General features: G+C 30.5%; 2 protein-coding genes across 2 annotated transcripts; both read right to left on the minus strand.

Moving 5' to 3' along the window:
• Window positions 1–146: 146 nt before the first annotated feature.
• On the minus strand, window positions 147–4,549 carry Pfdn5 (prefoldin 5). Its single transcript, XM_088275668.1, has 3 exons — window positions 4,349–4,549; window positions 4,044–4,253; window positions 147–2,063 (listed from the first exon to the last, which is right to left on the minus strand). The coding sequence occupies exons 1-3, from the start codon at window positions 4,448–4,450 to the stop codon at window positions 1,887–1,889; spliced, it is 489 nt and encodes a 162-aa protein (XP_088131794.1). The 5' UTR covers window positions 4,451–4,549; the 3' UTR covers window positions 147–1,886.
• Window positions 4,550–4,917: 368 nt separating this feature from the next.
• Lsd-1 (lipid storage droplet-1) lies at window positions 4,918–19,871 on the minus strand. The gene is made up of 9 exons (XM_088275679.1): window positions 19,677–19,871; window positions 18,140–18,267; window positions 14,770–14,955; window positions 13,222–13,414; window positions 9,191–9,372; window positions 7,832–8,022; window positions 6,012–6,078; window positions 5,815–5,925; window positions 4,918–5,444 (listed from the first exon to the last, which is right to left on the minus strand). The coding sequence occupies exons 1-9, from the start codon at window positions 19,810–19,812 to the stop codon at window positions 5,325–5,327; spliced, it is 1,314 nt and encodes a 437-aa protein (XP_088131805.1). The 5' UTR covers window positions 19,813–19,871; the 3' UTR covers window positions 4,918–5,324.
• Between the last annotated feature and the right edge of the window lie 734 nt (window positions 19,872–20,605).

Genomic DNA, 20,605 nt, shown 5'->3' on the forward strand with positions numbered 1-20,605 from the left:
CCAACAGCACAATAATTGATGTCCGACTTTCTCTGGGGAGTGGGTTTTTTTTTTACATTAATATGTATTTTTTTTTTTGATTAAATCTTTGTATTATGAAGATAGAAATTATGTAAAAATAATTTAAATAAAAAAAATAAGGCTCACCATCTCTAGACTTTATTTTATGACAAAGTTAAATACAAATATCCACAGATATCATTACTATACAAATTAGACCATACCAACTAACAGATGACTTCGACGTTCATTAACGTCGATACTCCTTTGAGGAAAATTTGCAACTACGTTCATTTAGTCCATACTCTCGGAAAGGTTAAGTGCACATATCGGCATTATGATAAGAATATGATTGTAATAATAAAATATTACTTCGGAAATCTTTTTAAATGATTTCTTTCATGTAAAAAATTAAATTTTGTTTCCCTCCGTGGTGGTCAACACACTTGGCTATCGTACTGGAGGTCCCGGGTTTGATTCCCAGAGGGGGAGGTAAAATAATTATAAGTGATTTTTCTCTCTAAAATTTATTTAATATCACCTTGGACTAGTGCCTGAAGCGGAGGGCTGATCACCTTTCCATCATGTGTTAACAATCTAGATAGCACTGTGTTTATATGATGCAATGCCCTATGCACCATCAGGTGCGATAAGGGATTGCAAAAGAATAAATGGATGATAAAAGGACATGAATAAACAAAGCATATCTTGGTTTTAGATTTTATATTGTTGCAATTAATATTATACATAGTTAAGGCAGATAAGCATCCATACACAAGATATGTGTAATACAAAAACGATACTAGAAATTAAATTCACCAATTTTATATCAGTGTAATATATTTATACATCTTTTTTTCTAAATATCAATAAAGAGACCTTCCATATTATTAAGCAATTTACTTTCAAGACGATTACATCATTATAACAAGCATTACTTTGCAATATCTATCCCCAAAAAAAACAAGCTTTACATAAATTTCTCATCACTGATAAATTAACCTTTCGATCTTGTTTAACAGTCATTCTGATCAAGCAAGGAAGGTTGGATTATCCGAAAATACAGAAAAATATGAATTCACAGTACAATTTCAAAATTTTTCGTTCTCTACATTGTAAAAGACTACACATAAGCAGTTATTACTATGAAAAATACCAATATAGACATTTAAAAATTTTATATAGTCTATAGTAAAAAAATAAATAAATAAAACACAAGTTCGGTTTGAGCATGGTCCAGCCGAAGGCGGACATACGGAATTTTACTGTACATATGGTTGAAATTGGCGTCCAATTCATCAACATATGTAAGAAAAAAATAAAGGTATTTATCCCAGTATCCAAATTATTGAAACTCAAACGCGAGTGTTTTTGCCTAGAATTTTCACTCATGAATTACATGAAATTATAGTAACATTAAACATAAAGAGTAAATGCACTCACAAGTAGGCATAGGCTATGAAACTTATAAAGTTGAAGCCTGAGTAGGGACATGATAAACGGTGTTGCATAAGCCATAGCTAGATTTCAGAGTCACTTGGACGTTAGGTAATTAAAAAAAAAAAAATTGAAACTCAAATGCACAAAAAATGCATACTAATTTTTCAGTTTAACCATGATATGAAATAGAATAAAATTATCCTTTAATATGTGTTAATACGCTTGTTATAAAGTTCTAAATCCACAGTAGAACTTGTTGGCTTTAATAGTTAAGTTAATACTAAATTATATTTCTCATATATGCAGCACCCAGTACTACAGAAATATAAAAATTAATTCCAGGAGACAATGAATTTGTTATTTTAAAATAATATTGAAAGCGATATATTATAATTAGTTTTAAGGTTCAGCATATTGCGTAATCAATAAATTAAATATTAAGTCAGTTATGATGCAGCTGGTGACTTTTGAGCAGCCATTTGACTCTGTAGTTTCCGTTCCAACACATCGCAAATTGCGTCTCGGATCTTAGACCGTTCAATTCCAAGAGCTTGAATTTTTTCCATTTGTTGGGTAAGAAATTCAACTTTCCTTTTGAAGTAATCTTTAGCGCTGGCGATACCCTGAAATATAATGTGGATTAATAACAAATTTCATGAAAAGCCAGATTTTTGCAAAGCAATAAATGTGGGAACATATTAACACATTGTTTGCGGGAAACGCTTAAAAGCGTCATTTACATACTGTTGGTAGAGAGCGGAAGATGCTTTTAAGCGTTCTATTCGCTAACTTTCGGTATAGCGTGAGGGAGGCTAAAAACATTGAGCAGATCGGAATTGGGTTTGCGGTAACTTGTGATTAGTATACGACCCTAATTGTACACTTATTACTGTCGGAGTTTAACCGTTTTACTGCTGAGCCTTTTTTTACATATTATGCCTAAATTGCAGAAGAATTTTAGAGAAAAAATAATATTTCAATTAAGTGTACACAAAATTGTGTACATTTTCATCAAATGCTATTTTCACTGCGATGTACTTTTTTAATGTTTATTTATGATTACTATTGACGAATTAAAAATGATTTGCGCGCACCGCGACATGTTTACACAGGTCGTTATCTATTATCAAACTGAGCAATAGTCGATATTTCGACGGTACGCAGTTTTCGCGCGGTAATAAAGCGTCGATATACCGACAGTCCGCAGTAAAACGGTTAATAAAAACCTGTGAAAAATTTAAAAATTTGTGAAAAGCCAGATTTTTAAAAAGCAATAAATGTGAGAATGAACATACAAGGCATTTAACATCTCAACATACATAACAAGTCCCAAGTGGAGAACCCCAAATTTGTAAACGAGGATTTGGACACATCCAAAATGTTGTAAATCATAATTTAAGTCTATAGTTCACTTCGTTAAGTGTCATATATCGCTCACTCCTTTCAAGAACGTCATAAATCAAAAATCGTCAAATTTTAGTTGTGCATGTTTTCGGAATGCCCAGAAAATATACTATAGCCCAGCAAAAGCGGCATATTTTTAACTTAATATTTAACCGATATAGGGCAGAAAGTGTTGATTTTGCATTTTGAAGAAAAGGTATAGTTTAATTATTTTTTTAAATATACTTAATATTTTTCAAATGTAGAAAAAACCTTCAGGTTTTACCTAAAAAGATCTGTTGCAGAGTAAAAAGTTCAGTAAGTGGCTTGATGTTTATTTTTAATACATTGTATTATTTTCTTAAACTTTAAAAACGTTCTCCTGAAAAATCAAGTTTTTTGATTTATGACGTTCTTGAAAGGAGTGAGCGATATGTACCTATATCCATATCTACTTTGTGGTTTGACAAAATTTTACTAAAACTTGAAATACAAAATACTGTAAGAAAAAATAAAATGAAAAGTAAAAAAAATATTTAAAAGATAAATTATAACATGTTCTCCATTTTTTTTATATGTGAAACTGGTTTTTATTTACTATACGAGCAGAAGTCACTGAATAAGGAAGTGACCTTTTGTGCTGCATACATAGATCTTACTACATGCTGGATGTGAAAAAGTCAATCAATGTAATTTTAATACAATGAATCAAAAAGGTAAGTTTATCATTTATGGTGTTGAAACTTGTCCCAGAAAGGATAATATATCAATTTCATTCAATTGTTTGAAGTTACTTTATAGTAATATCTAATATAATGTTTAATTTTGAAATTGCATATTACATAAAAAATATTAACAGTTACATTGTACACACACATGGTGCCTAAATATTTGAAAAACCATATAATTTAAAGGTAAGTTATTGAATTTGTCGCACTTTATATATCAAAATCTAAGTAGACTATTAATAAAACATGCGATAAGTACAGGATTAAATCAAGTACAGTATTCGCTTAATGCTGCATGATTCCAGTTGATGCTTGGCAAGTTTCAAGAGTAAGATCAGAATCAACTCATTGTGTTGACATTGCGCAACGAGATGGGAGTTAGTAAATTGACATAGAAAATATTGAATATAGCATTTTGACTCACTCAAATTAAAAGCATTATATATGGAATATGTTAACATTACAAAATGCCTTACAAAGTAATAAGTTTACCTTTTCAGCGTAATAACCCGTTCCAATATCTATAATAACATTCTCTGTATCGGTAATAGTACCAGGAACGTATATTGATCCAGTCAAAGGTACCAGTATAGATTTTCCTTTAGTTTCCGGCGTAATTTTCTCAACACTTTCACCGGAATCCATAAACTTAGTCTGAGCTATTTTCAAGGTTTGTAAGGAATCTTGGTACAGATTTAGCTCCTAGAATCGAAACAAATTCCTTTATAAGTAATTATGTTACATCAATCATATAGAATTACAAAAAGCAAATATTTTATAGCAAAAATTATCCTCACCTGGTCGACTTGCTGTTTCAATTGTGTCAATTGCTGTAAGTTGAGTTTAGTCAAATCTATTTGCTGCATCCCCTGAGCTGGAGTTGAAGATATAGTTTCCATGTTGAAGTAGTTTTAGTTCGAAAAAGCACAAATTTTGTAAATAATACAGACCTCAAAAGGAACCGAGCACGCTCTACTTTCTGTATCCTTTTGACATATAAGATCGCAGTTTTTAGGTTATGTTGGACCATCGACAATAGACGAATTTCACAATCATCTATGGTTATTATTCATAATGCTGCCATAATTTAAAATTCACTCTGAAATGCTTTTTGCATGCTTGCGGAAAATTAAGCCTTTTTAAAATTTTATTTCAATGAGTGTAAGAAAGAAATCGTGCGTTGTACCGTGATTTAGATTCCAAGATTCCATTCCATTTGAATACTGCAGTTTTATTATCATTGTAAATTATATGAAGGGAATATCACCATGCTTAAAACGCAACGTATTAAATATGAATGCAAAAATATTTTTATTTTACTATCGTTTTGGAATACAGTAATTAGAAAATAAGAAACACATATATGTAATATTTTATAACTATATTTTTATTGTTTTGTGTTCATACATTACACAAGACATAATATACATAAGATGGATCATAAATTATGTTTTCTTACATTCTAAACAAAGTTTAGAATTCATGTTAGTAAGCGTTATCCTATTTCTAACGAATGATTTGGTTCCAATAAACAACAGTAAATTTTTAAAACTTACATTAATAAAGTAAAATCTCAATGTAAAACTCATTTTTTTGGAATTTCAAAGGGTATTCTTTTTTCAACTTATACGTTATATTGTAGATAGATACCTGGTACCTATAAAAATTTTATTAAAAATAATGAACAGTAAATATTGGGGTGAAACTGTATAAAACTAAAGACGGTATTAATGATTTATCATAGATATTTCTGTTTTCTTAAAATAACACTGATTAATTCACGCCATTGATTACTGTATTCGCATTGAAGAGGTGATTATTTCTAAGGTGGCACCGCGGGGTTCTGATTTTTTCTCTTTCCGAGTTTCCCGCTATGAACATTGCCAACTGCTCCTAAAATAAAAAATTTACATGAAATATTATTTGAATTTCGGTTTTAAATTTCATTATAATTATTAATTATACACTAATACTTAATTTTACATTTTAACTAGCGGAAATTACTGAATTAAGTCATTTAAAATTTTAATACAATATCTGTGGTGAAATAGAAGAGGGTCACAAGTCTGTATTATATACCAAATAACTTGTGCCCCTCTTCCGTGTAGTTAACTTCCATATAACGTCCCCTCCGATAACGCGGTACCTATCTCAGCGTTATAGGGGGATTTACTGTATTTATATAATATGACTACTTCATTACTGAATAACTTATATTTTTTAAATATCAAAATAAAATTATTTTTTCAGTTGGTTAATTTACCAAAATTTTCCTTGTGTGCTGTTGCAACTCTTGTAGTATGATCTGTAACCTCGTCTTCAATTCACCAGTTTTTTTAGTCATGTTGTTCTTTATATCCTCATAAGGCACTTTCTGTAATGAAAATAAAAATAAAATGCATTAAATCATTTTCAATTAATAAGTAAAAATAATCAACAATTTATTTGTGATTTAATTACCTGCATCAGATTACTAGCCACTGCGACGAATTGTCGTGACGTGTATCGTATGCTCCTCACAGCACTCCTGAGAAACAAATTAAGTTATAGATGATTAGGGCTGATTTATTAATCGAAGATTTTAAAAGAATACGCATCAAATAGTCGTTTTATTGCAACAATGACCGATCATTATATATCTATATATGTATGCATAGTCAAAACACTCGATTATGTAATGTATTATCAATTTCAATGAATTTCACCACTCCATACCACGTAAAAAATGATACATTTAATCGTCGTTTCATAACAAGAATGACTGATCTATATACGGAATAGATAGCTAAAACAGCTGAAAATATGTCTGAAAATTTTATATGCCTCTCTGATCATGGCCTATCACTTCGTTCTTCCCAAGAAAGAACACTTTCCATTCCTCGCCATAACACATCATTCTTCAGTAATTCCTTCTCTGTCCAAGCGGCCAGACTATAGAATGAATTCCTCTCCTTGTAAAAAATACACCTTCTCTAATAACTTTTAAGAAACGTCTGAGACATTACTATTTATCATTAGAATCCTAACTGTTTATCAAACCTCCTCCCTTAGTTTTTCCCTCTACCTCCTTCCCTACACTCCCTTTTTCCTTTGCCCTGCTTATTATCATCTTTTGTAATTTATGTTTTTTTTTCAATGTCAACTTGTAATTTATGTTTTTTTATGTTCAAGTACTATCTAACCTCTGATCACAAACAGCTATATAAGGTGTCAAACGTTTTGATCAACATCACTAGTCTGTTTTTGGTTGGTTGGAAGATTTTGTTTTTTAGCAATTAGCCCGCCAATGTACTTATTTATTTTCTGTACCTACATGAAGTTTAAATAAAAATAAAAGTAAAACACTTGATTTTGAATTGTATTATCGAGATACTTAGCTGAATTTCACCACTCTTTAACAAGTCAAATCGAAAAATATCAAAGAATAAACTATAAAACTAGATAATAAAGTTTTTTTCAAATCTATCACTTTTGGTAATCACAATTTTCAGCCTTTAGTTGAAAATACACACAATTCGTGATGGCGACTAACAAAAAAGTTTATTTTCATCTCACCAATAGATGTGAAGTTCTAGTGATTCAAGAACAACGATTTGAAATTGGTTCATAAATATAGTAGGTACTTCCAAGAATTTCAGTAGTGTCGTTGTTAATAATGAGTAGAATTGGTGAATGTTACACGTGTGTAAAGTCATCACTTAAGCCAGCCTATGACGGTCGTATGCCCCGACTTCCATATTCATATTTAATGAGATGTAAAAAAATAATAACAAAAAAAGTGTTTGAGACCAGAAATTCTGGATTTAGACTGCCATGAAATGGTCAAGATATGTTATAAGGGCCAAAACTCAGCGTCACTTATAAGTGCCAGCCGCGTATGGGCCATGTTCGGCAAATCATCTCTAGATGTCAACCGCGGAGAAAGAGTCAACCCCCTAACGATAGCAAAAGGCAAATTCTGTATTTCGTAGTCGTACAGGAGAAAGTGACCAACTTACAAAACGTAAAAAGTTCAGGAGGGCCATTTAAGTCACTTTTGCTTTGGCTAAAAAATAAACATCAATTCAGTTAGTCATTTTTAACAAGTCAATATATTATACTTCCATGTTTAAAATCCTTTGGGATTTTTCAGGGCAATATTAAGCTAGTAAGATATCAAATAGTCAATGATCACGTTTTTGTAAAAAAATGCATTTGGTCACTTTCTCCTGTATGACTACGATTTATGAAATACATTTTCAAATGTAATGACTTGTTTTTTACTACATCGGTGGACTTACTTTGGCATTTTTACAACTCCGCTGCTGGCGAAATTGATCAAATGTACTAGTCTCCTCGTAGATTCTCTGGTCAGCAGAACTATCAGTTGTTCCAGAGTGGCTGGCCTAGCCTGATTGTCAGGCTCATCCTTGCTCAGCTCATCCCATAGTTCCCGAGCCTTTGTGTATGCCAACTTTGGATCCGTTACCACCTAACAGAAAATCATTTTAATAAATCAAAATAATATTTTTTGTACATCGCTCACTCCTTTCAAGAACGTCAAAAGTAAAAAAAACGTCAATTTTCAGTTGTGCGTGTTTTCGGAATGTCCAGAAAATGTACTATATCCCAGCAAAAGAGTCATATTTTTAACTTAATATTTACCCGCTACAGTGCAGAAAGTGTTGCTTTTGCATTTTGAAGTAAAGGTATTGTTTAATTATTTTTTTGAATATACTAAATATTTTTCAAATGGAGAAAAAACCTCCAGGTTTTACTTAAAAAGATCTGTTGCACAGTAAAAAGTTTAATAAGTGGCTTGATATTTATTTTTAATACATTGTATTATATTTTTAAACTTTAAAAGCGTTCTCCTGAAAAATCAAGTTTTTTGATTTATGACGTTCTTGAAAGGAGTATGCGATATTGCAAGACAGGGCCTTATGAGATTGACCCCATTTTTTAAAAAATGGAATCCTTGGGAGAATAAAAAAGGCGTCGGAAGACCCCAAAAGAGATTGTCCGACGACATAGCCGCTGTGGGGGGTGGAAACTAGCTGCAAACAGCAACCGACCGAAGGAAATGGAAGGATACGGAAGAGGCCTATATCCGGCAATGGATGACATACTCATGAACAAAATAAACCCAAGTTTTTAAATGATGATGGTTACATTTACGTCCGCCTCCGTAGTGTAACGGTCAGCACGCTCGGCTACCGTTCTGGAGGTCCCGGGTTCGATTCCCAGGGGGGATCAAGTAAATATAAGTGATTTTTTCACTCTAATATTCATTCAATATCACCCTGGACTGGTACCTGAAGCGGAGGGCCGATCACCTTTCCTTCGTGTGTTAACGATCAAGATAACACTGCGTTTATATAATGCAGTACCCTATGCACCATTGGGGTGCGGATAAGGGTTTGAAGAAGAAGATGAAGAAGATTTACATGATTATTTAATTTCAGGTATCATAATAGATTTATATTATCCACTGACACTTCGTGGTGGAATTGCATTTTTAATATATTATTAGATTAAAACCAATATTTTTAGCTTTTCCACTTTATTTTATTTGACCAGCGACCGGGTTTCGTCGTTACCGACATCATCAGACTGGTTTTTTTAATCTAATAATATTTCAGGTATCAGAAATTAGTTACCAGTTCCGCTACATAGACCAGGACGTGAATAGCTTCAGTAGTTTGTTCCTTGAGAGCTCTTGCCTCCATCAGAGTCCTGCGGGAGATCCTTCGTCCCAGCTTCCTGGAGAACCTATCAGCATGCTGCAAGGTCTGAACGGTGCGCTGTTTCCCTCCTGATGAATCACTTTTAACCGGTTCAGCTACAAATCGGAAATCAATACAAATTAAAACATGAGTTTTTAATATTATTTTTTGGGGAGTGATACCACAGGATTGGAGCATATCACTGTTCAATGGAGGCTACGGTAAATATACTTTTATAAATCATTTATTGATTCTTACTGTTCAAGTAATAACCTTCACAAAGTGTACATACTTCGCGAATCCCCGGGGCTCTGCATGGCCTTCGGGAGGGCTCCGCCTTAAGGCGTCATAGGCTGGTTTAAGTGATCACTTTACACACGTGTAACGTTCACCAATTCTACCCATTATTGACAACCACACTATGAAAATTCTTGGAAGTTCTATAAATGCCCAGACTTCCATATTCTTCTTCACCTTTGATGAGAAGTCAAAAAATAATATGAAAATATGTAACTCCTGTAATTGGAGATAATCCAGATTTTGTGAACTTAAGTGTATCCAAATGGATACACTTAAAATGTTGTAAAGTTGCGATTCTGATAATAAATAGTTATGTCTCAGACGTTTCTTAAAAGTTATTAGAGAAGGTACATTTTGAGGTGAGATTAATATATTATTTAAAAATAAATACAATCAATGAATCTATTCAGAACACTTTCTTTATTTTATATTTTCTCTAATCTATCACACGAACACGGAACTCATTAAATTTTACTATCGGTGATGTCATTTTATATAATATATTATATTTTTACAGAATAACATCTATCCTGTTTGTGTGAGATAATTGATCCGGATGTAGATCTTGTTTAAATTATATTTATGTAGGAACGTAAAATTTTACGTACATAAATTATGCTGTCTAGACGAAACGTTATCAAAAAGGTCAATTAATACGGTTCAAAGATATAAATGATAAGAGAAAGAGTAGGTATTCATTACGATTATATAAACAGATGGAAGAATCAATTGAAAATAGAATAGGAAACATGTTATTTGATAATAAAAAAATTGTGAAAAAATTCTAAATAAGTACATAATATCAATCTTTTCCTGGCAGACGATAGGAAAATTTAAGATTTTTTAAATTAATTAAGAGCAATGAGCTATAAGTACTTGTAGAAGATAGTATATAATACGTAATATATATTTTTATACATTTTAAGTTAAAAGCTATATGATAACAAAAAGTAAGAAGTATCTAGATAAATAAAAACCAGAGTAAGTATACCCTAACAAAGTTTAGTTTTTAGAAGAAATTAAATAAACCAATACACTTTTTCCAACCGATTCTTGTCGAAACCGGTTGTAAAAAGCATACCAATAAAAAGTGGTCAAAACAAAGTTGTTTTATTTTATAAAGTTTATGAAATGTGCCACAAAGTATCTGCGAAAAACATTCAAGAAATAAATAAACTTTGTTATGATATATGTTTCTGCATTATATTTTGATAATAAATCTATTTAAATAAACTTTTTTTTTCTTTGGTGTACTTCTGAAATTTCTTAATTTGGCAGGTGTACTTTGAACAGAAAAAGTTTGCGGGACACTGTTCTAACATACATTTGATAAGTATTCGTTATAATCAAGTATTTAGAATACTTGATCCTGCAAATTTTCACTATGCTTCTCCAATTTGCTGTAAGAATAAGTTAGTAATCTAAAGTGAATAACATGATGTCTATCTCATTAAACAAACGATGTCAACATTTAGCATCACAACCTTTTTTTTTGCCCCAGTATTGGAATATTAATGATAGTTAGCAGAAAAAAATAAAACACTTGTTGAAGACAGATTTTGACTTTTAGTGACACTACCAGTTTTGAGGACCACATATCGCTCACTCCTTTCCACAACGTCATATTTCAAAAATCGTCAATTTTCACTTGTGCATGTTTTCGGAATACCCAGAAAATGTACTATATCCCAACAAAAGCGGCATATTTTTAACTTAATATTTACCCGCTACAGGGCAGAAAGTCTTGTTTTTGCATTTTGAAGAAAAGGATAGAGAAAAAATATTCAGGTTATACATAAAAAGATCTGTTGCACAGTAAAAATGCAATATGATATTTATTTTTAATTTATTTTATTATATTTTTAAACTTTAAAAACGTTCTCCCGAACAATCAAGTTTTTTGATACATGACGTTGTTGAAAGGATTGAGCGATATGTTCTTATAAACAGGTGAAAATACATATTTTTGTTGATGAGAACATCTCTAGCTTTTTTTCATTGTTTTGCTTACATCAATCAACTCAAAAAATAGTCTTATGCAAATGTTTATATTTTTATATTTAATAGTACATAAAAAATTACAGTTGATGTCGATATTTTATTTATTTATTGAAATGTCATTATATTCATATATATTACGGATTTTTGCTACTCTTCGAGACTTAGTATATCGAAAATATATGTTAGATAAAAGAAAAAAATCTCGAATCATTCGCAAACCTAAAAGTCATTTTCGCATATCAATTGAATAAACAATATTATTACAATGTCTTGAAGTGATACGTATAGAATAAAAATAAATGATTATGACTAACGTTTCTTATAAAAAGGTCATTTATTAATCTGGGGTGAACTTGGGAGAATTATTATCTTCCATCACGGGAAAAGGCAGTGATAATTTGTATTAACGACAAATTAAATATTTTGTAAATGTGTTTGTCAAATGCAAAAGAAAAAATATGATTGAGGAAAGAGGTCGCAAATTGAGTTCAGTGCCAAAAAAATAAATGTCATCATTTACGACCCACAAACTGCGTACATACCTACCTGAATATTATGTCATTGTTTATTATGCTTGAACGATATTTTTGGCTGTTAACAAAATTAAATGATTACAAAATATTACACGCAATTCGGTCTTAAGTACACAAAGCCACAACGAAATAAATTGATTGGTACATGCGTATATGTAACAACAACAAAAAAACAGGCTATATTCCACAATCAAAAAAATTGTACTCAGTCATATATATAATCAATGGGACAATCCTATCTTGATATACAATATAAACATTTCAAATTACTGCCGGTACGTGGAATATTGTGGATGAGTATCATCATTGAACAACTAGACAAAAATATCGAAATCTTTTGGCACACAACCATGATACACGATTTACACACAATGAAGGTTTTGATAGTCCCAAGAATTAACAATAAATATGGGAGTCGAACACTGCAATATATCGTTCCGAACATTTTTAATTTGTTCTAACGGATGTTAGAGGTCAAAATAAAATATGGAAAAAAGGTAAAATAAAGGAATAGGTAAATCAAGAGTTATTTTATGAAAATTGTAAAATGTTTATATTTTTAATTTTTCTCTCTTTTTTTGTACACACGTATATTAGGATAAAATGGTTAAAAACAATAAAAAATGTATTCAAAAAGAACTCCACCGATAAGACACACAAGTTGGCTTGGTAGATCTCTACAAAATATTTTTTTTAAATATGTTAAAAATCATGATTCTAATAAATATATACAATTTATGTTAATAACAAAAAAACAAAAAAAATATTATTAAAGTAATAAAGAGAAATCCATACAAATAAAAATGCTGCTGTCCGAGTGCTAAAAATCCTTAATCTCCTAATGTTTTTTTAAAGGAATAACCCGCAAAGCCTCTTTATTAGAGGCTTGTCTGCAGGTAGGATAAGATGGGATAGGATAAAGGATGTAAAAGATGTAAAATATACATCACAAACACAAATGAAAAAAAATAAAACTGAAAAATCAATTTTTTTTATTTATGACGTTCTTGAAAGGAGTGAGCGAATTATCCGTTTAACTTAAAGGGTTTCGGTGCTATATATATATTTTTTAATTGTTGGTATTATTTTTCGATGACCAAACAAATGATGATAAGCAAACAAAATACTTACGTTCTTGGACATCCTGAATGTCTGGTGGGAGTAATTTGTCAACGTAGACATCAGCTTTATCCAGGGCACTGTCTACCCTCGCTGCAGCCAGCGCGACTCCCGTGTCCAGAGCCGCCCCCAAATGCTTCATGGAATCTCTCCTAAGAACTGGCTTCACTATGGCACTCACGTAGTCTTGGGCGCTGGAGTACATCTGGATTTGGAAATTTCAAAGATAATTAGCAGTCAATTTTCACATAGCGTTTTGTTATTAACTGTTTTCAAGGGTTAAAATCGTAAATGAATGAGCATTGATGTTTTATTATTGTTGTTATTAACAGTTTTGAGAAATTGTCATACAAATCCTATCAAAATTGTTGATGTTGTTTCTTTTTTTCTTCATTAGACTTTTGTCCTTCACTGCTATGATATAGGACTCTTCTGATCATTCAATTTTTTTCAGTCTGTTGCTGTTTGCAGACAGTTTTTACCCCCCACAGCGGTAATGTCGTCATACCACCTTTTTTTTTAGGTGTCCGTCGCCTCTTACTCTCCCAAAGTCTCCATCTTAACATTTTAGGGGTCCATCTTGTGAGGTCTTGACTCTTGTCTTGCAACATGTCCTGCCCGTTGTCACTTGAGCCTTCCTACGCGGTTCAGTTCAGCTATTCTGGTTCCTGATTCTTTCATTTATTGTTTTATATTGTAGGCTTAATTAAACCAAGCATGTATCTTTCCATGGATCGCTGTGTGCAATTGAGGTTCTCTGCCTTTCTTTTTATCAGAGCCTAGTATGTTCATATGTTTTATGTATATATTTTTTTAATATTAAAGATTCATATGTTTTTCTTTTTAGACGGAATCTCTTGCTAATTATTGATGTAAGAATATTGATTTACATTAAAAATGCAGGACTACAGCTAAGATACAACTTCTCTATAACTTTTAATATAGAAGGATGAGTAAATTTGTCACTTTTGTGGGTAGGTTAGACATTCACGTTGTGCAAATGCGTTTCAAGTTGCAAATGGGACACGTGCGACGTCGCACGGTAAAAATAATCGTTTTTACATTTTGAATGATTGCCTCTCCCTTTTAATACGGTTTTTTATACAATTGCGAAATAACATGGTGCATTTAAAAGAGAAAAATCGAATATTCATTTAACAATGCTTTACAGTAATTTAAATTTACTGCATCCCTCGCATGCACTTCCCACTCGTTACAATACACAGAGGTATGTGGAAGGGGGCTAGGTTAATAATTTTTGTTACCTTAGGTTTTTTAAAGGTACTATAAAAAATAAAATTAAGATACAAAAAGAGATTTTTTTAAAAAAAGATTTTGAAATCTCATATCAAGCTACCATTTTATTATTTATTTTAGCATACCTTTTTACACGGTATTCCGAGGGTATCTACCGTATAAATGTGTAGTGCATTTCATAAAATTTAGGAATATTTGTAAAAATACTATTAGTTTAAATATAAATTTAGTAGTCTCATTAATCTGGAGTCAACTTGTTTTCGCTTTTTAAATGAAGTATAATAAACTTTATTTAAGAATTACCAGTTCCGGTGGGAGGTACATAATCGGTACTCTGTGTTCTACAATGTCCAAACTCTTGCAAATCATTTTGTCGATCGTGGAAATGGGTCCATTGAGTATTCTAATGGCAGGAATAGCCAGGTTCATCGAGGCTTGAAAAGACAACTCTGCTTTCGAGAAATACCATTTTGCGATCGGATTAGAGTCCTGGAAAAATATTACAATTTTTAAATAGAATGAAAATTACTGTCCATCCATAATTTTTAATATTTGGTAGTATTAGAACTATACTACAATTTTTACTTCACACTGAATTCACTAAAATACAAATTGTAAATTCACATTAAGATTTATACAATTTTTCCTAATGTACATATCGCAGTCGTACAGGAGAAAATGACCAACTACCAAAACGTAAAATGTTCAGGAGGGCCATTTAAATCACTTTTGCTTCGCAAGAAAATAAACATCAATGCAGTTAGTCATTTTTAACAAGTGAATATATTATACTTTCAAGCTTAAAATCGCTTTGGGATTTTTTCAGGGCAATATTAAGCTAGTAATATACCAAATAGTCAATAATCACGTTTTTTTTATTACAATTGGTCACTTTCTCCTGTATGACTACGATATACTCGTATTACCCTTGATGGAACAAGAGTCATTGAAAAAACAATTATTTAAAAGACTAAACTATTTTTTTATCTCTTTTAGTTGAACTACAATACTTATTTATTTAATTTTGTAATTCAATTTTCAACCAAATAAATGTGGAGTTTAAAACATTTTTAAAGCTCCACATTTTTTTCTAAAAGTACATAAATTCAAATTCTTTGAAAATATCTGTGTAAAACGATTCTTTGAACAACCAAATTTTATGTAATTGTATGAAAATACATAGATACTTTTTTTAATGAATAACATTATTACCAGGGATAGATAAATGAAAGTTTATAAACACTTTTGGCTATACATAAAAAATAAATGTATTTTTTTTACTTTACACAATACTGGATTATATAACTGCTGATCTATGTTTGAGTATCGTCAAGAAGTATGTACTTTACACATAGATACAATGTGATAACCGTTCTCTCCTCACTCATACGTTCCACATGTCCAAACTATCTCAACACACCTTTCTTAATTTTATCGATAATGCTTTTCTCAGCCTTGCATTCTTTTCTTATTTCACCATTCGAATATCTATCAAACATCGTTTTACCGCACATTCGTCTAAGGGATCGCACTTCGACTGCATTCAGTCTGCTTTCGTCCTTCTTTTGCCAACACCATGCCTCGCTTCCATACAGAAGGGTTGGAAATGCCAAATAGTCTTTATTGTAAATTGATCGAAGATACCGACCGACGCGCGACGTTATGATTAGATATTTTTATTAAGTTATTTTATAAAGTTTTAAACTCATCTCAAAGACAGTACTTCAAATATTGATTATAACCTATTTATATTTAGTTTCGAGATTGTACAGAAAGATTCCCACTGTTTCTGTGGCAATAGGTACTTTACTCTCAATGATATTATGAGGTCAGAATGTTAACATCACAATAACTGTATTATTTTAATTACTTCGTTAGCAATCCACATTATTCATCATTTTTTAAATTATTAATCGCACTGTTTTTTTTATAATATTGTTTTATTATTAATAATATACGTTCACGCGGCTATCACAAGGTGAACAAATTTAAAAACAAAATAACGACCCACGTTGATACAAATAATTTATTAGACAATTCATTTATGATGTTCATTATTTTTAATCAAAAACATGTTTTTTTAAATAATAAACTCAACGACGAAGAATGAACAAAAATGAAGAAAGTGATGGATTATTTTAAAATTTCAAAAATTTGATTAAAAGTCCATCAGAACATATTATAATTAAGTGGATGTACAGGCAGACATCCCTTTAAAATAAATTGAAAAAAGAAAAAAAACATTAATTGTATTAATTTAAAATAAAATCGCAGAAAAATTATTGTATCTTTAGACTTAACATCAAAACTCAACGACGAAGAATGAACGAAAATGAAGAAAGTGATGGATTATTTTAAGATTTCAAAAATTTGATTAAAAGTCCATCAGAACATATTATAATTAAGTGGATGTACAGGCAGATATCCCTTTAAAATAACTTGAAAAACAGAAAGAAAAAAAACATTAATTGAATTTAATTAATTGAAAATAAAATCGAAGAAAAATTATTGTATCTTTAGACTTAACATTAAAGTATAATTTCATATAATTTTCGATTCGTTTCTCTTGGTGTTATTTATACAAAAACACGTGTTCTATGTTTTTTTATATAAATGTATTGTGATCACAAAATAATGTAACGTCATCAATAAAAAAAGCTAAAGATAGCATTAATGGTACGAGGATATGTTTGTAATCAATTACAAATTGAATACGAATAGTAGATGATTATAAAAAAAGGAATAATCAATAAAAATCTAGTCTAAATATCGAATAACATAGTCAACTGACTGCACGGATAGTTGACCGGTTTCAAAAAATAAAAATAAAAATTCTACATAACGTGTTTATCTATTGATTGTAATCGACCACCAGAAACAAATTTTTAATGGACCCGATTGCGTTGAATTAAAGCACTTTTAAAAATTGTATTCGAAATTAACATATGTATTATATATTAACTTAAGCATGTTTAAAAGTTAGTTTAGAAAAATTCGAGAACTCGTCGCGATAGTAAAACTCTCAAAAAAGCGCCTTATTTTAAATCCTTCAAGTTTACTACATTTGCGCTGGGACTCGGCTTAAAACACATTGGCTCATCTTTTAAATTTTAAACTAATTGTTGAATTGTAGGTTAAAAAAAAAAATAATAATAATAAAACCCTTATCCGCACCCCAATGATGCATAGGGCACTGTGTCATATAAACGCAGTGTTATCTTGATCGTTTACACATGAAGGAAAGGTGATCAAGCCTCCGCTTCAGGTACCAGTCCAGTGTAATATTGAATAAATATTACAGTGAATAAATCCCTTATATTTATGTTTTGAATATTGAAAGCATTAACTTTGTGGATCATATTGATATATTATTTCGAGAAATAAAAATACTTTGTGTTCTGATCCACTCACAATGGGAGTGGATCAGAACACAAAGTATTTTTATTTCTCGAAATAATACACTTATATTTATTTTACCCCCTTGGGAATCGAACCCAGGACCTCCAGAACGGTAGCCGAGCGTGCTGACCATTACACTACGGAGGCGGACATAAAAATACTCATTTAAATGTATCACTATTAAATAAACTTATAAAAAAAATAATCTTAATGTCTTCCTAATATTATCAGAAAGGGTAATATAAACTATATTATGTAGTAGTTGGGTACTTACGCGAATTATTGCATATATTTTTTCACCAATATCTAATCCAGTCTCTACTATTGGAATGGCACTTATTCTGGCAACAGATTGAAGTTTTGGAAACTGCTTCTTTTGAGCAACCTGGTTATTGTGCGTCTCTGTAAAATTCACAAAAAAATTATCTTTAAAATTTTATATATACATATATATATATATATATATATATATATATATATATATATATATATATATATATATATATATATATATATATATATATATATATATATATATATATATATATATATATATATATATATATATATATATATATATATATATATATATATATATATATGTATATATATATATATATATGTTTACATATATATATATATATATATATATATTTTTTTTTTTTTTTTTTTTTTTTTCAAAATTATAAAAAAATTAAAAACGAAGTATAAATTAAACCCTGAAGAGGCTACAGGTTGTTGCCGAAACTAGTTGGTTAATAAAAATGTGAGTGGATCAAAACACAAAGTATTTTTATTTCTCGAAATAATATATCAATATGATCCACAACGTTAATGCTTTCAATATTCAAAACAATTCAAAACGATTTTAAAAAATTACTATTTTAGTACAAATATTTTTTAAAAAATGCAACCACGAATAAAACTCCGATACAAAAATAAGTAAAAACAAAAATAATGCAGATAATTTATTATCTAGAAGCTACTTGTATGCTGTCTCTCATTACCTCCTTACGTATTTAAAGTTTATAGATAATTTTTATTAACGAAGATAAAATATTTAATTAAAAATACGAAAATATGTTTAAAAATAATATTTCTGTTCAAACCATTTAAAAAATGTAGTGATACATATTTTTATGTTTTAATGCATTTTTGGTTTGCGTTTTGAAAGAAAAATCAAATAATTAATGATTATTCAAATGAAATCAACACGACAACAATATGATCCAAAATAACTTGAAATTTTAAAAACTGTATTTTTATAAATAAAATAAAAACATTTCAATTATATTCATGAATAAAGATAGAGAAACTACTGGAATATTTTATAAGATAAATATTTTTATATAACAATTAAATAAAATAAAAACAATACAAAATTGAATTGATGATCTGCGGTGAAAGAGTGAAGCTCATCTACATGGCAACACAATGTGTATTTTAAAAGCAAAGTTGAGAATATAAGTTTAATTTAATAAAATACTAATGATAATAAAAAAATCCTTGAATGTTTTCGCAGACATTTTGTGGCACGTTTTATTTATAAACTAGAACTATAGATATGTACTATGTACATCCCCAAAGATGAAAAGGTTCTTGTCGAAACCGACAGGAGAAAAGTGCCAAAAATAAAAATGGTTAAAAATAAAGTTTTAGTTTCATTTTATAAAATTTAAAAAAAACGTGTCACAAAGTGTCTGCGAAAACATTCAAGGATTTTTTATTATTTTTATTAGTATTTTATTAAATTAGTTTTGATCAATATGGTTGATATAATTTTTCCATTCCATAAATAAAAAATAATTTACTCTTTTGATCGTTGCACGCTGCTAAATAAGCCTTAGTTTTACTCGAGAGGTTTCCATTGTTGCTTTTCGACCTCCTCGCAGTCACTTCCGAAAAACTTGCGTGATTTTTCCCTGGCAATTGGTCGTAGGTTGCCATATTAGGCGGAACAACAGAGATTAAGGCGTCACTCGCGAGCTAGGGAAGAAATTGACTGCGCCAAGCCAAGCGATATGTCTCCCGACACCCGTTACAAACTGGTAGGAAAATCAACTACTCAAACTGTGCGGTAAATGAGACAGCCAGGCGTAGAAAAAATGTAAAGATATCATACAAAATGAAGCGTTATCGATACAAATTATAGTTCATTTTCGACTCGTTCTATCGGTGACTGGCGATCGTTATTTATCCAGCTTCCAACCTTCGTACTGTAACCCCAGACAGCGAGATGTGATACAAACACCACAAAATAAGAAGTCATTATTATATTTTTATCAGAACATATTTTTTAAACAATCCTTCTAGAATAACGGCGCTTGTCGACGAAGTAACGGACGTAGGCGACAAACATTACGTCGACATCCGGGATTACTGTACATACAAGAGAGAGTAAAACATTCAAATTTAAACATTAAGCAAAATTCATCGGTTCAAAACATAACGTCGACATCCGAGCTTACTCTACAAGAGAGAGTAAAACCTTCAAATTTAAACATCAAGCAGAATTCATCGGTTTAAAACATAACTTCGACATCCGAGCTTACTCCGCAGAAGAGAGTGAAACATTAAAATTTAAAAATTAAGCAGAATTCATCAGTACAAAACATAACGTTGACATCCGAGCTTACTCTACGGGAGAGAGTGAAACATTGAAATTTAATCATTAAGCAGAATTCATCGGTTCAAAACATAACGTCAACATCTAAGCTTACTCTAAGGAGAGAGTGAAACA

Source organism: Brachycentrus maculatus, unplaced genomic scaffold, assembly GCF_059751285.1.
Source record: "Brachycentrus maculatus isolate JH-2025_06_01 unplaced genomic scaffold, ASM5975128v1 h1tg000037l, whole genome shotgun sequence".
Lineage (NCBI taxonomy): Eukaryota > Metazoa > Arthropoda > Insecta > Trichoptera > Brachycentridae > Brachycentrus > Brachycentrus maculatus.

Excerpts from the sequence above, each read along its gene's own strand:
- Pfdn5 (XM_088275668.1), bottom strand. The coding sequence starts at position 4,450 with ATGGAAACTATATCTTCAACTCCAGCTCAGGGGATGCAGCAAATAGAT. Across the intron at positions 4,254-4,348 it reads TGAAACAGCAAGTCGACCAG|GAGCTAAATCTGTACCAAGA; the intron begins GTGAGGATAATT and ends TTTCGATTCTAG. Across the intron at positions 2,064-4,043 it reads CGGGTTATTACGCTGAAAAG|GGTATCGCCAGCGCTAAAGA; the intron begins GTAAACTTATTA and ends ATTATATTTCAG.
- Lsd-1 (XM_088275679.1), bottom strand. The coding sequence starts at position 19,812 with ATGGCAACCTACGACCAATTGCCAGGGAAAAATCACGCAAGTTTTTCG. Across the intron at positions 6,079-7,831 it reads GGAGTTGTAAAAATGCCAAA|GAGTGCTGTGAGGAGCATAC; the intron begins GTAAGTCCACCG and ends TTTGTTTCTCAG. Across the intron at positions 5,926-6,011 it reads TGGCTAGTAATCTGATGCAG|AAAGTGCCTTATGAGGATAT; the intron begins GTAATTAAATCA and ends TTTTCATTACAG.